Source organism: Primulina eburnea, chromosome 14 (assembly GCF_022965805.1).
Source record: "Primulina eburnea isolate SZY01 chromosome 14, ASM2296580v1, whole genome shotgun sequence".
Lineage (NCBI taxonomy): Eukaryota > Viridiplantae > Streptophyta > Magnoliopsida > Lamiales > Gesneriaceae > Primulina > Primulina eburnea.
Window position 1 is genome coordinate 29,045,607 of NC_133114.1, and position 17,681 is coordinate 29,063,287.

Here is a 17,681-nt window from a genome sequence, read left to right on the forward strand (position 1 = left end):
CTGCCAGATCCTCAACCGGTTTCTGATTCGGAGAAGTGGATTCAGAGTCTCCGCTCTTGGTCTTAAAGGTGAGCGAGTTCAACGATTCGCCTCTTCTCAATAGAGTCACCTGGCCCATAACGAGACCGTTGTCACTGAAACCACTCTTCCGGCGTGGCTCCACCCATGTTGGTTTCTTCGCTTTCGTCCCCTTGAGAAATTTTTTCTGATCCGACTTGGGAGAAGCCTTCCCATCAACAGAGTTTCCCTTCCGATTCACGGTGAGATTCGTCAAACTCCCGTCCCCGACCAAATTCCGCCGGCGATGAAACGGCACGGGTGGAACCCGATTCACCGTCAATAGATCCTGCGGCCGCATAACCTCCGTTCCCATTTGGCACACGATAAACAAGATTAACGAAATATACCACACAACCCGTGAAAAAATTCCTGATAAACAGAAAAATAAAGTTCAATCTGTAAGTCTTCCCTTCCCTGAAAGAACTGCAGAACCCCAAATATTTACCCGAATTTATTTATTTTTCTCTCAAATAAATATGAACCAGGTATGGGGAGGCGTTCGGTGTCGACAAAAATTCGTGTGGTACGGTGTCATGAATCATATACAGCTGAACATTTTCCATTACTCGACTAATATTTGCCTATACAAATTAAATTTTTGTCATATGTTTTTGTAATTTCACTTGCTCAGTCCAACAATTTAAATACTCTATTGCTTGCAAATACTGATGCTAAACTTAAGATTCTCTTTATTAATTAATAATCCAATTTATAAATTTAGGTAAATCTCTAACATTTATTTATTTTTTTAAAAAAAAAACGACTCTATAGTAATTATTCAAATATAGTTAAGATATTAATATTCATTGGGGAAGATATGGTGTGTTTTTTATTTTATGGATTTTGAATATTACATATAAATTTTAATGTATATATAATATTTGTATTTGTTGATAAAGATGTTGACATTTCCATTTCATAGTCGCTTGAAATTTGGAGGCCTGAAATTAATGGAAAGCAAATTAGAAGGACTTAATTTGGCATGGGATTAGAATGACAAGTTTATCAAAGTTTCATTAAAAAAAAGATATAAATAAATAAATAATGTATTTTACATATTTCATTCTAACAATGTTACATAATAAAATATGATAATAATTGTAATTGAAAATGAAAAACCAAAATCATAATAATCTTCATCAATGATATCTACAATTACTCATTCTTATGTTCAACTAATTTAATTATGAGTAGTTCTGTTGTATGACGGTCTCATGAATCTTTATCTGTGAGACAAATCAATCTTATCGATATTCATAATAAAAAGTAATACTTTTAGCATAAGATATTTCAAATAATTCTTTTCATATATCAGATTTTCAATATCATTAAATCATATATATTATTCGTATTTCAATGGAAGGTGACATCACATCTCACCACATATCAAAACTCGAGCTAAATAGCTTGCCATGGTTATTACTCAAATATATTTACATTTTTATAAAATTCAATAATCAAAGTATAGGGTAAATTTTTATAATTTAAATTTTGGTATATTCCGTGTGCATATTGTTAGAGGTGTCAATCGGGTAGGTTGGGTCGGGTTTCGGGTCAACCCGCGAATTTTTTTTTACTTTTTTTCAACCCGAACCCAACCCGAAGCAACCTGAAAACCCCCAACCCGAACACGAACCCGTATAACCCAATTCAATTCGTCTAACTCGCCTAATCCGAATTTTATTAATTTTTTAATAAAAATTAATGAAAAAAATTCAAAAAAATAAATAAAAATAATAATATTTTAATTTAACCACATAATAACAAAATTTTCGATTTAAATTTGAAAATTTAATCGTAGAAAATTAAAAGTATATTTACTAAGATCAAATAAAAAATTGTTAAAAAATAAAAATATGCAAAATAAATATCAAATGATGAAAGCACATAAATATACAATAAATTTTGTTCAAACATATAATATATAAAAATATAGGTAATATTTTCAAAAAAAAAGTTTGTGGGTCAACTCGCGACCCAACCCGACCCAACCCGAAACCCGTCTAACATGACACTAACCCGAATCCACCCAACCCGAACCCAACCCGAACCTGAAAAACCCCAACACAAACCTGATTTTTTTCGTGTTGGGTCGTGTCGGATTGATGTTCGTGTTACATGTTGTGTTCGTGACCAGCATGTCACACCCTGTCCATGGTTTTTTGCATGTATCCCCGTGTCAGCATCGTGTCTTGGATTTCCCTTCGGTAAATTTAACATGGGAGAATCCGAATTTTCAGCAGGAAGATCTTCCATAAAATGTGGACAATAGATGCCCACCACCATTCCATTTCACATCGCCTCTCTCTCTCACACCCATTCTGAATCAGAATTTTGCAGAGCTGAGCACTGGTTCCTGAGCCCAGGAACCATGGAAAACACCCATGACACCTTCACCCCTCCACGGTTATTATACTTCATCAATATCGTTTCTTTTTTTGTTATATTCTGTCAATGGTAGATTTTTTTTTTTTAACTATATTCCTACGAAAAGTACCATGTTTTTCATTTCTGTTCTTTTTGGTCGGAAAATTTGGGATTCATTTGTTTTGATTGTTTCAAGTGCATGATTTCAAGACTATGTCATAGTGAACAATGTAGTGAAATTAAAGCAGCGGGCAATATCAACGTAACTTGTAAATGTTAGCTTGCTCTGATTATTATTAAACAGGCCACGGGGAAGTTTGTATTGGTAGGGTGAAATGAACATCTTGCACATGTATAAAAAGAGATGATTACAGTTTTTCCTTTTTCCTTTTTGATTTTCCATCTCTGGGTTGGCCATGCTCACCAGTGACCTCCTAACCAACAGGAGGTGGAGAAAATTTATTTCTGTCGAACAAAAAAATTTGGATTTTTTGGAGTGATTATTTCCAAGAACATACTGCATTGTATCCTGGTCCAAGTATTGAATTGAATTTGCATGAGGTGGGTATTTTGGGGTAAAATTGTTCCCCTTTGGAGGAGTAGTACATATAATCTAACAGGTTCTGAATTGACAGTGAAAGCGAGAATGCGTGCTATATTGCTGTTGAAAGTTCTGAAGGAGAATTTTTGGTGTTTGGACAGACATTGCTTGTTCCTGCTTCCTCCATTTTACTCTCTGATAATGGTAATAATCTCAAATCTTCTAGTAATGTTTCTCTTATTTTGTAGTTAACTACAGGATGAATCAGCCAAGTATAAAAATCATATATTTTGTCGGATCTTCTTTTACAAGGTAAATGGTAATTTAAATCCGCTAAAACTGCAATCATGAATTGTGACTCAGATTTGAATGATTTAAGTGTGGAGGAAGTACTAGTAGAAGAATGCTTGCTTAGAGAAGAAAATGGGGAGGTGGCAAAGCCAGAAACGGTTGGTAATTCTGTGACAAGAACATTAGAACTAGAGCCTAAAACAGATGGGAACTCCGATTCGCAGTGGAAAGGGTTCATTCGGAAACTAAAAAAGGGGCCAACGATGAATTTGCATTCCTTCCACCCTAGCATACTTAACCTTTCTTCGATCAAGAAACTCTCGAGAAGACGAACAAGGAACACACAAAGCTTGCCTGCATTGCCTACCCATATAGAAGTAGACTTGTACTATTGCTTCGAAACTTCTTGGAAAAGTTTCTCTCTTTCAGATCTTGAAGAAGCGACCGATAATTTTAGCCATGGTATGTGGTTGGATAGATCCTCGGTGTGAATGGATAAACTGCAAATTATATTAATGTCAAGAAAATGTAAAGAATATGAGTTTTATTAATTATTTGGATAGATAACCTGATTGTGGAGGTAGGCTATTCTGAAGTTTACAGGGGACACCTGAAAGATGGGCAACTAGTAGCCGTAAAAAGGTTGATTCGGGGAACTCAGGAGGAAATGACAGCAGACTGCCTATCCGAGCTCGGTATTCTAATACATGTTAATCATCCAAACATTGCGAATGTTATTGGATACGGTGTCGAAGGAGGGATGCACCTTGTTCTTCCTTTGTCTCCACATGGGAATTTAGCATCTTCCCTGAATGGTTCGTCCCTCACCCTGTGACAAGAAACGAGCTTTTAGATGTTCAAGAATCTCATAATAGTTTCGTTTTGCATGGTTTGTTCAGGCAAAAGTGGCAAACTGGCATGGAATGTGAGATACAATATTGCTCCGGGAATTGCATCTGGGCTTTCATATCTTCACGAGGGGTGTCAACAAAGAATTATCCATAGAGATATCAAGTCTGCAAATATTTTGCTTACTGAAGATTTTGAACCTCAGGTAGCGAACGATATCTGCAAAATTCTTGTGCAGCAATCCCTTATCTTGATGTGAATTTGATGTAAAAGAGTTGACATTAATTTTTGGCAGTTATCCACTTTAAAACTTTGATATTTCATTCTTTCCTATAGATTTCTGATTTTGGGCTTTCAAAGTGGCTGCCTGATAACTGGACTCACATGACTGTTTCACAATTTGAAGGCACGTTTGGGTAGGTGATTGCATTACATAAGCCAGAAATTGTTGAAACCTTTTAAACCATATCATCATAATACTTCAACCTTTCTCTTATCAGCTATCTCCCTCCTGAGCTTTTCATGCATGGAATAGTTGATGAAAAGACTGATGTTTACGCTTATGGAGTGCTATTGTTAGAGCTCATTAGTGGTCAACCAGCTCTAGACGAATCACACAATAGCCTTGTGATGTGGGTATGGTTGCTTCTAGACAATAATCATTCTCTTGCATAAAAATCTGGATAATAATATAATTTTTCTTTCAACCAAGAGATGCACTCTAATCTGATTGAAATTTTACAGGCCAAACCTCTGCTGAACAGAAAAAGTATAGTGGACCGGACCTAGTGGATCCATCACTCAATGGCGTCTATGACTATGGCCAAGTCAGTCGAATGAGTACGGTTGTCCTCCTTATGTATTCATCACTAATTCTTCAGAAAGGCCTCAAATGAGCCAGGCAAGTTGTTTACTTAGCAAGCTCTTTGAGAGATGCTTAAGAGTGAAAAACGCAAATACAATAAACTATTTAGTGTGAATGATTCCTGAACGGGATGCAGGTTGTGAGTATGTTAAAATGTGGTGAAGGCATAATGCAAAGCAAGAAGAAGTTCCAGAAACGGCCTGCACTCAAGAGGACATACCCCTTGGAGCTAATTTCGGAAGAAGAATGCAACCCTGACAAATTTTGAAGCCAAGATCGCCATTTTGCCTACGGTGTACATAGATTTCGTTCTGACAAAATTCTTATGAATTTTACCTAGAATACTATTCGTGATGGGGTAGTTCATCAAATGAAGAGATAGAGTAGAAGTGAATTGTATGTAATTACTTGTGAATACTCTATGATTGACTTCAATTAGCTTTTAGGAAGTAGAAGTAATGGGAACAAACATAGGTTCCACTTTTACAACTTTTAGGGATAATATTTTCCATCTGTGCTTGCTTAAAAAATGCTCAACTTTTATTTATAGAATCTAATAATTGTAGGGGAACTACCCCCATGTCCTCTTTCCCATGCACTCGCGTTTATATCTTCCATGATTTAGAAGTCTAATATGCACCTCACCGTTGCAACTTTCGGTAAGTTGCTTTCCAAATCCTCAGCCAATTTTTTGAACTAAAGTTTGTTGTGCCCCACCAAATTCTACCAGTTGAGCAAGAATTTTTGAAAACTAACGGGTTTCAACTTGTCAGCCAACCTATATTCCCATATATTCATTCTAGAAATTGAAGGGATGAATCGGCTTGAACATGGCCGCGCCGGCAATATTTTTTCACTAGTTAATGTACTTACACTCTCTTCTGATAAGATTTTTTGGTCCCAGTCTAAGATGTTATCATGCCTCATCTTAAACCTTCAACCACCATATTAATTAGTAGTCACATTCATTGGTACAAATCATTTTTATCACATTGATAAAGGCATTTTGTTCTAGCATCATCTTCTCGAGGAGTATATTTTGAATTAGTCCCTCACAGTTCGCAATGACAGATCAAGTTCAGATTCAAACAAATATTTTCCACAAAAGTGAAATTTGGGAAAATGATTACTTTTTTTCATATCCCACTGATTTTGCTTCTGTAAACTGCATCGATGGTGAGGAAATCCTTTGGAAATTTGATGATCAATCCATGTAAAGTCAGAACCATCTCGTGGAAGCCCAGGTACATATGTTTTTTGCAAATTATTCAATGATCGCTAATTTGTTGTTTTTTTGCAAATTATTCAATGATTGCTAATTTGTGATGAAGTCTCGGTTTTAAAATCCAATTATAACAAATCTCTCGTCCAACAAAAAAATCTTGTTTCAATGTTTGTTTCCTTGACAAGCTCTAACGGTAATAACCTCACACAATTAAATTTGACAAACAAATCTATATCTATATATATAGATATGAAAGTGTGAATATGAGGAAGGATTTTCTAATTGTCAGATATCAAATCTATCTTCAAGAGTAGGTCTCTTGTGAGACGGTATCACGAATTTTTATATGTGAGATATGTCAATTCTACCGATCGATATTCACAATAAAAATTAATACTCTTAGTATAAAAAATATTACTTTTCATGGATGACCTAAATAAGATATATGACTCATCACAAAATACGACCCGTGAGACCGTCTCGCATAAGTTTTATCCTTTTTTCAATAACATAATGTCAACAGTGAGATTTCACACTTGTTTACTCAATTGGCAAATTGAATTTTATTAATTGTTAAAATTCAATTCTATATTAAATACAAAATCAGTGGTTAATTATTGATGTGCTCTAACGTTTAGAATGATGGTTTATGATTTTATTATGTGCAATAATAATGTTATGAATAATATATAACATTTAATAATATTAGCAATCATAAGATTAAAGTGAAAAAAATGAAAAGATACGAAATTTAGCAACTATATTTTTGGAAGTTAATTTGACTACACACATAACATATATTACAATAAAATTACTTTAAATTTATTTTATAAAATATTTAACAATTTCAAATATATAATAAAAAAAATTACAGTAACGTACAGAATACTCTAACAAATGTGAATAGATTATCACCATAGCTTATAATTTATGTCAAATAGACATTTTTTTTACATTTATTACACTTTTTTTTTCATGTCAAATGAATAATCTTATTAATAGATAAATAAATATTTCAAAAAAAGTTTGATACATTCTTCTTATTAAGTGAATTATAAAAATGGGTCTAATATGCAATAATATCAATTATCTATATATGTGAGTTACAATAAAAAATAATATTTTAAAAATAAAAAATTGTATTTTTAATGGGTTAGGTTATATCGAATATATGTTTCATAATATAGAATGATTTTTATATATGTATTTATAACTCACAATTTTTTTATAAAATTAATTGATATTTAAGTAATTCATGTATTTTAGGCTAGTCAAATAAAATGATATATAAATATAAAATTGATTTTTCATATTTTAGGGTGGCAAAATGAGAGTTTAATATATCATTGTGCAAGTACTTTTAGTCCATCATTTTTGTGTCGATCAATCATATGTATCAGTTCGGTCAATATTATGTACACTTTTTTGCTCATAGAGCATTCAATAGCTCTTCCAATTTACTTTCGTTAGATGAAAATATTCTATCTTGGCTTTCTTATATTGTAACTCAGAGATTTACCGACTTAATCTTATAATGCTTTAACTAAAAATAAAAAAAAAATTCTCAGCAAACGACGTCATTTTAACTCCTCGCAGTCGTTTGTGTTTTGTTAAATGATCTGCCCAAGTCTCAGTCTCGGAAAATTTCAGATTCGATCAAATATTTCCATAAATGAAATCTGGGCAAATGATCAAATTTTCTCGAATTGCACTAATTTTCATTCTTACTATCGCAGCGATCGCGCGGGAGTCCTCCGGACATTCGATAATCAATCCATCTAAAGTCAAACCGTTATCATGGAAGCCCAGGTACTGAATGCTGGAACCATGTTGTTCTCTTTATCCATACCCTTCAATTTGTTTTACAATTTGTAAGGATCTTTTGACAGCTATTGGCGATCGATTAACTGTTTTTTGATTGCGGTACGGTTTTAATTATGTTTTAGAGCATTTGTGTATGAAGGTTTTCTAACTAATGAGGAATGCAATCATTTGATCTCGCTGGTGAGTTTAGAATTGATTAAAGAGATCGATCTTTGTTTTTCCTCGTCCTTTTAGGTTTTAATTAATTGTTGGTTTTGTGCTTTGTGGGATTTCGTAATTAAATTAGGCAAAAGACGGCTTGAAGAGGTCAGCTGTGGCGGACAGTGAGTCTGGCACGAGTAAGCTGAGCGAAGTACGGACTAGCTCTGGAATGTTTATTCCGAAGGAAAAGGTTTGGTTTTTCTTTCTTTTCCTTTTTTCAATATTTTATCATCTGATTTTGCTTTGATATGTATTGGTGTTCAGAAACCAAACCAAACTGTAAATCAAACCGAACCGCATGGTTTAGATTGGTTTTCATGACATCACGATTTGGATTGGTTTTAAAATCGTAAAAATTGGTTTGGATCAATCTTTGGAAAAAATCTAACCAAATTGGTTTAAACCAACAACGTTGATATAAAAAGTTATGTAATAAAATTTGTTAATTTATTGTAATTTTTCTTAGATACAATTTTATTCTATTTTTTTTTAGTTTTTATTACTTTATTAGCGAGCTTTGAAATAGTACAATTGCAATGAGAGTTTATTTATTGTAGATTTTAGTCCTTAAAAATATAACTATAACTCTGAAAGTCTAGGTTTTTCATAAATTACAAAATTATAAACATTTTAGTTCACGGGCAAATAAAATATTCACTTAATTTCTGTCAAATGTCAATCACCACTTTTTCCAAATTACAGTATTTAATGCACTAATTCACCATGAAACAAAAAACTTAAACTTAGTCATCCAAATCAAACCAAACTGAAATATCGGGTTGGTTTGGTTATAAAAATTTTGTCTTTGGTTTGGTTTGAAATTTGTCAAATCAACGAAATGTGGTTTGATTCGAATTTTTATTTAAAATCGAACCAAACAGCAGTTGAACAACCCTAGATTTATATTCTTTTATTGTGTTTTATTATTATTTTTTTGCTCAAAGGCCGTCATATCAAAGTTTCAACCTTTTTCCAGTCAAATTTTCAGTTTATTAAAACCAAGTAAAGCAATCCCTGTTGAACTCAATTTGCACGTCAGTATATATCCCCACAAAATTAATTTCTCTTTTGAGCTGATTAAGATAACAGAAATTGTAAAATGTGAATCATGCATGATTCATTAGGTAATAGTACTGCAAGTTATTTGTGTCGGTGTCCATAACTTGCTTAACTTTTTCAACATTTGATGGTACGGTTGGTTAGCCCTTTGGTGCAAAGGTGAAAAAGTTATAGCTTGAGTTATTGGTTTTGGTGGCTTTTGTTTATTATTTTAAATGATATTCAGTTGTGATTCTTTACTGACATGTGACTTTTCGCAATGACTTGAATAAAATTTATTGGAGGGACAAACATCACACAAAGAACAATCACTTTAAATCTTGTAAATGAACCACGGACTCATGCGCTTAGTTATTGTTTAATTTGCTGTTTGGCTTTCGAGACTTAACTCGTCACATGCCTAAATCTTTTTCTACTCGTCTTGTGTAGGATCCTATCGTTGCTGGCATCGAAGAGAAGATATCCATGTGGACATTTTTACCAAAAGGTGTTCCATGTTGCAGAAAATTTGAGCTCTGAAAAAATCATTTACTTCTTTATATGGGGCATATCACCATTTGATCATGAGCCAGATTTGTCAGTTTTTTTATTACCTTTGCAGTATGAAACATCTATCTATATAGCATTATTAGGGAATGTCTTTTTGAGTTTTTTTATTGTATTGAACTCGCAAAATTGTGGGAAGTAAATTCAGATAGTGCTGGCCGGTGAATTTGACCTAATATTTATGTTGTCAATGATATTTTAATGACCCTTCCGTAACATTTTACAGTAATGAAACACCTTTCTAGTCTTGATTGTTGCAGGCATGGAGTCTGGAGACAAGTAGTTTTTGAATTTACTGAATTGAAGTCCTGCTTTCTGTTTTTGTTTGATAGAGAATGGAGAAGATATTCAAGTATTACGTTATGAGCCTGGGCAGAAATATGAACCTCATTATGATTATTTTACGGACAAGGTCAACATTGCTCGGGGTGGGCACCGGATAGCTACTGTGCTAATGTATCTTACGGATGTCGAGAAAGGGGGTGAAACTGTTTTTCCGTCTGCAGAGGTTTGTCCAGAACTTTTTTTTTGTGAGATTTTTGTAGATGCTTCAGAAGCAGTGATTTATTCATAAACTTTAGATACTAGGCAATGTTTATATACCTCAGAAGAACAAGGGTTCGAACTTGTTATATTGCAGAATTTTCATGCATCTAACTTGTTTATTGTGTGTTCTTGTGGTTCATTTTGTGGAGAGACATACCTATTTTGAATAGAGAAATGTATTCCTTAAATTCACATGGTATGTGCCTGAAAGTTCTGTCAAGGCCTGATGAATCACTGTCAAATTTCATTATGTTTTCTCCCCATCTGCTACATTTTCTGTTATATGTTTTTAAATATCTCAATCACATGAAGCAGGAATCAACTCGTCGCAGAGCTGTTTCAGCTGATAACGATTTTTCTGAGTGTGGAAGACAAGGTCCTGCTGGTGAGACAATTAATTGATCCTTATAATTATATGTGATTGAAGAGGTTATCGTGATCAGTAACTGTATTTTAATTTTCTTTTCGTTTTGTCCAATCAAATTTTACAGTGAAACCACGCAAAGGAGACGCACTTCTATTTTTCAGTCTTCACCCAGATGCAATTCCAGACCCTGCTAGCCTTCATGCTGGCTGTCCGGTAGACCAGGGTGAGAAATGGTCTGCGACAAAGTGGATTCATGTGGATTCTTTCGACAAGATTGTCGGTGGGAACTGCATAGATTCAGATGCAAATTGCGAAAGATGGGCTTCCCTCGGGGAATGCAACAAGAATCCAGAATATATGGTCGGATCATCAGATCTTCCTGGATATTGCCGGAAGAGTTGCAAAGTGTGTTAAAGTTATGCCTTCCACTCAAAACAGTTTCATCGGCAATTCACCTGTTTACGTTGGTTTTACTTGCTGAACTCTTACGTAATTAATAGTATTTTTTATAATTACCAGAAAAAACCGTCTGTTTTCATACCCTTTACTTCACGCTGTCTAAAAAGATTTGTTCTGTGCTCGACTTATGTGACCTGAAAACTATTCCATTTTGAGGGGGGCGTGAGGTAGCAAAGTTTGACTTCAATTTTAAACTTTATTTCCTCATAGGGTCGTTAATCTTGAAATATCATAAAAATTAATAGCATCGGAAAATATCATAACGAATATCAAAGTCTCTTATTTATCGCTGTATGTTTTCTACGAGCTGATGGATGCCTGAATTTCTTCCAGTGTTCTTCCCTTCGTTTCAGGCACGATCTTTGCCACAAACAGTACAGCGAGCGCGCAGAATCCGGCATAGACTGAAAAAGTACCTGAAATACTTGTATGCCAGAAATTTCTCAAAAAATACAACATTGTTGAATCTTTAAAATCTTTTGAAGTCAGTGAATGGTGTAGGAAACTTGAAGGGGCCATAAAACTCGCGACTTCAGAAAAATCACGGGGAATTTGAAAATACTTAATCTGTGAACCAATGCACGTGGTGATAGCCCTTGTGAAATATGTGCCATTTTTATGATTACCTGGTGGACTCCAGCTCATGAGAAAGTTAAATGTGTAGGAAACTGCCCATGCACCTGACCAGTTCACCAACACTACCAAGCTTCCAGCAATGCCTTTCACATGAATTGGGAATATCTGAAAAACGGGTAGCAACGTTAAAATGCTTGCACACTTGGTTAAAAAAAGAATAGTTGGTGGCAGTGATGTTGCAGCAGTTCACATGACTGCGGTTCGACCCACGTTAAGAGCCCTTTAATGAAAGCATTATGTAGTCTAACAGGTCCAAGAGATAAGCACATATTGAGAGAGTTGATTTTACCTCAGACATTATGACCCAAGGAACCGCCCCCATGCCTATCGAAAACGATGCTACATAAACCTATTGACATTCATTCAAGAGACCATAAAAATCCCATTTGTATGGTTAAATATTGGCTGCTCAGAATCTGTGTATTGTCAGTATAAAGATGGGTAAACTCGCATTTTCACGAGGAGCAGAGCTGAAGAAGTTAGTACAAGACTACTCCAACCAGAATGAGACTAATAATAGTTTCTTGACGAAAAATAAGTCTTAACCTTACCAGTACACCAGATATAGCTAGACCTGGAACCCATCCTAGTAATAGAGATTGACCCTGATTAGGAATGAACGAGACTGTTGAAATATGAAAAAATTTTGCTACAACAAATGAAAATCACCCTGATTCTGAAACTTTACCTTCAGGTAGAAAGAGGCTGCTGCTAGAAGGCATCCAATAAATGTTCCTGATGCTGATATCTGAAAATGTAAGATCATTTTTTTTGTGTAAGTTTTTACTTACATTGCTACATAATGTAAATTTCACTGGAAAAATATTCACCATGAGAAGAGGTCTTCTTCCCGATCTGTCCATTAGTATTGCACCCAGCAGAGTAATTGGAACCTAACGTATTATGTTAAACAAAACTAATTAATTGAAACTCTGGTTCAATGGTTGTCGAATGCAGAACTTCACGCAGTTGCCATGAGCTGAACAATTGGGTCCCTCCCTTAAAAAATCACAAATTTTCGGCTTTAATGTATAGTTTGAAAGATATACATCTTGCCCGCCAGAATTTGCATGGAACTGCTTTCCTAAAAGTGACAAACCTGAATTATGGCATAAGAGATTGTTCCGATCGTTCCTGAAGAAAATCCTGCATTTCTACCATCAATATCAGTGATGAACTTTAGAAATAAGGGACGATCCAACGGAGTTGGAAGGTTTTTCGTCCCTTCAGAGCCAACCTAAGACCACCATTGTCTTGGTGTAGGATAGAACGACAATGAGTAGACTTGAAAATGTGTGCGCAAAAATTTCAACTCATACCTGCTGCCACTAAGGTTTCACTAGCGTAGAAGCCTATTCCATTTATTCCTCCAAATTGTTGAAAAAACATTAGTCCCGCACCAATCTGAATGCACGGATAAGAAAAACCCTGTAAGATTAAGGTATAACATTTAAATATTTAAGAAAACAAGATGTTATTTAAGGTTTTCTTACTATGACAGGGCGCATGTATTTGGCATGAAACAAGTCCATGATTTGAACTTTAGGAAGATCTTGAAGGGCGCCAATGCTCTTCTGTAATAAAATAACCTTTATACTTGACCAAAACAAAAAAAAAATGATTCAAATCATATTACATGTCAAATAATTGTAGACTTAAAATGTACTTGAATTTCTGCAGCTTCTTTAGAAACATCAGCATATTTGCCGCGCAGCATTCGTAGTGACAGCTCAAATTCGTTTTGATGGCCTACTTTTGCCTGCAAGATTCGATTTTTCATTCGTATTTCACAACCGAAAGGCGCAGACACAACAGAGGGAAGAGCAGGAAGGTTTTGCCATAAAAAAAGTTCAATTCATTCAAGATTATATATCTGGATTACTCAACCCCATTCACTAAATGGAGGTCTAATTCATACTTACCAGCCATCTTGGGGACTCTGGGATGAAGCATAGTCCCACAAGTTGCAAAATACATGGGATCAGTCCTATATATCATAAAATGATAGAAATACAAATTAGTTACATGAGAAGTAAACGTAAATTTTTTGCCATTGTTTATTTATTACATGTTTAAAAACTCACCTGTCAAAGCTAAGGTTCTCCAGGTTACTACTGCTCCCAGCAGAAATGCCATTGATGATCCACTGACAATCATCAGCTGCCGAGACAAGAAATAAGAACACTTTAGTTTATAAGGCAAATATTACTTCTAAAAACTAACTTTATGCTAAAAAAAATGTCCATTTGTTTTTTCTCACCTGATTAACAGTGGCAAGTCCTCCACGGAGATTCTTGGGTGTGATTTCAGCAATAAATACTGGAACCTGTCGAATTACGCGATTTCTAACCCGTGGTTGCCTAATAATGCAAGTGTAGAAAATCAAATTACATGGTTGTTACCACATAAGAAAATATCCCTATGCCATATCCTGTGCAAAACCTCCCAATGTCTAGCCACAAAGCCCCCTGCATCAATATATTTGGTGCCGTGAGCTGGATTTTGATCCTTACTATTTCACCTTTGTATTCCCTTTTGGAAAAACTATTAATATACAAAATTTACAAATTCGTTTAATCATCTCATGACATTCTAAGCCACTAAATTCCAGCAGGTAAAGTCACAATATAATTTACAGCAAAATGATACTTGACATTGATCGCACGTACCATGGCAAAATATACAGCTAACCATCCTATGATACATAAAGCAGCTGATATTCTCATTGCCTGTCACATAAAAAAATTACAAAAGAAAAAATTACATATAACGATAGTGAAAAAGGATAAAATAAAATAAAATAAACAGTCTTTTTATTTTCCTTCTCCTTTCTTTTGCTTACCCCTTTTCGACCAATGAAATCTGCAATTCTGCCGCTGGAAATTGCTCCAATCATAGCACCAATTGTGATTATTGACCCAAACATTGCGTACTATGCATACGTGAAAAAATAAAAATAGTTTATTCCACGTGAGAAGAAGCTTAGCAGAATAATTTATGGAATGGAACAGTTCAAAATATTTTTATTTAGTCAAGCTACCATTATTTTAGAGTTAAGATAAAGTTCATAGCATTGTCCACTCCTGAGAAATCAAGACTTATTCGAATATAACTTTCATTCATCTATCAGTATTATCTATATCTTAATTTTTATGCTCTCGAAGCAACTCTGAAAAGTTCTCATTCAACTACATTCATCTAAATACGTGTTCATACATTTTAATCCAAATTATGAAAAAAAACCAGTCTATTAAAACATTAGATATCATTGACTTCAAGTGGCAATTCCTGCTCGTTCAGATCAGCAAGGGAAAATTATAATTTTGGTATTTTATATTTGTTTGTTTGTGATTTTGGTATTCAAAAATTCTAGTTTTAGTTAAGTTTCTTTCAATTTTAGAATTTTTTTTACATGAATGCTAATGTGACCATGCATGTATATGTCACTCCGTGTGAAAAAAGACTAAACGCTAAAAAAAAATAATAAAAGACCTACTAAAACTAAAATTTGATTTTATAGATGATCAAAGTCGTAAGAGTCAAACTTATAAGACCAAAATTGTTGTTCCCGGTTATTCATTATGCATGTTAAGATTGAAAAGGGGGGGGGGGGGGGGGGGGGGGGGGGGGGGGGGGGGGGAAACTTAAAAAAGGACCAAAATTAAAATCACTGGACAATTTTGGTGAGATCGTCATCATTTCCAAAAGCTTTCGTTGGGGAAATTTTGTACCTGAGGTAGAGTCAAGTTCAATTCTTGTCTTATTTGTGCTTGAGTAGGTGATGAATAGCCCACCTGCACGATGAGAATATTACTTAAAGAAACTCTTCTACGCTTCTTCTTCCAAAAAAAAAAAAAACCAAGAAACTATCCTACATAATTAAACTTGACAAACAAACTTACACATGATCCGAATTCAAAAGATCCACAAACAGCAACAGATGTGCTCAACAAAACCATCCAAATCGATCCATTTTCGAGTCCTCGGTTCACGGTTTCTTCTTCACGATCGACACATTTCTGGTTTCGAATAAAGGGTTTCTCCAAGTCACGTCGACCCTCGTTTTCAGTATGGTATTCAGCATTAATAGCCATGGCTAACTTCTGCGCGCTAAAGAAATCAAGATTTATTGAAATGAATGCAGCAAAAAGATGTATATTGTGTGAGATGAATTTGAGAATAGACAATGAATTAACAGTTGAAGATTAAGATATTTAAGCTAAGTGTTTTAGATTCATATCAAGATTCATGCGAGCGAAGCTGTCTCTGACGTGTAATTGTCCCCTTCATGCTATATATAACGATGGATGCCTAACAAATCAAGCCAACAAATTTGAATTTAAGACACGTTATTTTAATTTTTACAAATAATTAACACGTGATAAAAATGATTGATTTAATTATGTAATTAATGACGTTTTATTTTTTGTTTTTCTCCCCAAACTTCATCTATATTCATTCATTCTTTATTTCAAAATCACATCAAACACAATATCTTCTCATCTATAATCATAAGTGTGAAGTCATATAGGAATTAAGAGTGAAATTTCTTGAGAATTATTTATCTTTGAAGAAATATGATTTGTTGTGAGAAAATAATGTTAAAATGAGAGTATTTTTAGTGAAATATTTTGTACTTCCTTGTTATTAATCAATAAGTGTTCTCCTTCATAGGTTTAGATGTAGCATAATTTTGAGGTGAACCATTATAAATATTGATGTTCATTTTATTCAATTGTTAATATTACTTATGATGTTTCGCTGTGATGCTACCTCATTTATTTCTCTGATATTTCAACAACGGATATCAGAGCGAGATTATCAAATACTATAGGAAATCAAAGTATGCTCTGTAGTTGCATTTTAGTTTAAACTTTCACATCATAAAAAATTTTCTAGACAGTATTAGAGAAATAGTTCTTTTTATTCAGGCTTTATCGATTTATTTGTTGGTAGCAGTCACACAATACGGAGGTACGCACCAACAAGATATTAGTCTTAATGGCTCTAATTATCAACATTGGAAAATTAAGATGAAAGATCATATATTCGTCACCAAGATACACCTATCGGAGTTCAGTAAGTGTGAACAAATATGATAGATCAGATGCCGAATGGAACTTTGAGCACAAGCAAGTCTGTGGATACATCCGAAAATTTTTCGACGACAACATGGATAATCAAATCTATAACGAGACACATGCTCGTATGTTTTGGATAAAGTTGGAGACACTATATACATTCAAAAGTGGCAACAACAAATTGTTCTATTCAAGCAAGTTTGTCAAGGTATGATATAAAGAAAGAACTCTGGTCGCAAATCATTTGAACGAGATTCAAGGATTTGTGGAGTAATTATCAAGTATGAACATAAAACTTGAAGACAATGTGAGAGCTCTGATTGTGTCAGCTTCATACTGAAGATATCACTCACGAGACAGTCTCATAAATTTATTATGTGATTTAGTCTCATATATTTATATTTATGAGACGGGTCAACTCGATTCATACTTAGAATGAAAAATAATATTTTTTTATCAAAAATTAATATTTTTCATGAGTCGAATCAGATAAAATATTTATTTCACAAAATTGACATGTGAGACGATGTCATAATAATGTTATGTTAAAAAATGTACGTCAAATACATAAATTCGGCAAAAACAGATGGGTGAACTTTTAATGAAATGGAAAAATAAGCATTTTACCTTGTAAAGGTAGAGTAATTAACATCACAAAAATAGAAAGTAGGTGGGGGTTTTAACCAGTTTAATTACTGTTCTAATTTTATTTTTTAAAAAAAAGAAAAAAATGCCGTTTTTACTTGGATTTTTCACCTGTTTAT

The 17,681-nt window shown here is 34.1% G+C and overlaps 2 protein-coding genes and 1 pseudogene across 14 annotated transcripts; 2 read left to right on the forward strand and 1 right to left on the reverse strand.

Moving 5' to 3' along the window:
- The first annotated feature begins 2,247 nt into the window (after positions 1-2,247).
- On the forward strand, positions 2,248-5,756 carry LOC140813130 (receptor-like cytosolic serine/threonine-protein kinase RBK2; annotated as a pseudogene).
- Positions 5,757-7,763: 2,007 nt separating this feature from the next.
- LOC140813131 (probable prolyl 4-hydroxylase 4) lies at positions 7,764-11,324 on the forward strand. Its single transcript, XM_073171579.1, has 7 exons — positions 7,764-8,007; positions 8,145-8,202; positions 8,309-8,413; positions 9,712-9,769; positions 10,161-10,336; positions 10,690-10,759; positions 10,866-11,324. The coding sequence occupies exons 1-7, from the start codon at positions 7,871-7,873 to the stop codon at positions 11,153-11,155; spliced, it is 894 nt and encodes a 297-aa protein (XP_073027680.1). The 5' UTR covers positions 7,764-7,870; the 3' UTR covers positions 11,156-11,324.
- Positions 11,325-11,473: 149 nt separating this feature from the next.
- Positions 11,474-16,069, reverse strand: LOC140813128 (sugar transporter ERD6-like 16). Of its 13 annotated transcripts, none has more exons than XM_073171572.1 (18): positions 15,739-16,069; positions 15,568-15,630; positions 14,679-14,768; positions 14,506-14,565; positions 14,239-14,304; positions 14,097-14,162; positions 13,921-13,996; positions 13,759-13,823; positions 13,503-13,595; positions 13,330-13,410; positions 13,156-13,240; positions 12,936-12,982; positions 12,667-12,729; positions 12,525-12,584; positions 12,388-12,441; positions 12,126-12,185; positions 11,827-11,941; positions 11,474-11,616 (listed from the first exon to the last, which is right to left on the reverse strand). In XM_073171572.1, the coding sequence occupies exons 1-18, from the start codon at positions 15,928-15,930 to the stop codon at positions 11,501-11,503; spliced, it is 1,452 nt and encodes a 483-aa protein (XP_073027673.1). In that variant the 5' UTR covers positions 15,931-16,069; the 3' UTR covers positions 11,474-11,500. The 13 variants fall into 13 exon arrangements, with proteins under 13 accessions (XP_073027673.1, XP_073027672.1, XP_073027671.1 ...); XM_073171571.1 differs by having other exon boundaries at positions 11,474-11,604; positions 14,491-14,565; XM_073171570.1 differs by having other exon boundaries at positions 14,491-14,565.
- Between the last annotated feature and the right edge of the window lie 1,612 nt (positions 16,070-17,681).

Bases quoted from the DNA above. Each gene is read 5' to 3' on its own strand.
- LOC140813131 (XM_073171579.1), top strand. From the start codon at position 7,871: ATGAAATCTGGGCAAATGATCAAATTTTCTCGAATTGCACTAATTTTC. The intron at 9,770-10,160 runs GTGTTCCATGTT...TTTGTTTGATAG, and splicing joins GTGGACATTTTTACCAAAAG to AGAATGGAGAAGATATTCAA. The intron at 10,760-10,865 runs GTGAGACAATTA...CAAATTTTACAG, and splicing joins TGGAAGACAAGGTCCTGCTG to TGAAACCACGCAAAGGAGAC.
- LOC140813128 (XM_073171564.1), bottom strand. From the start codon at position 15,930: ATGGCTATTAATGCTGAATACCATACTGAAAACGAGGGTCGACGTGAC. The intron at 14,769-15,567 runs GTACAAAATTTC...ACGTATGCATAG, and splicing joins TGAACTTGACTCTACCTCAG to TACGCAATGTTTGGGTCAAT. The intron at 12,585-12,666 runs GTGAATATTTTT...TTACATTTTCAG, and splicing joins GAAGAAGACCTCTTCTCATG to ATATCAGCATCAGGAACATT.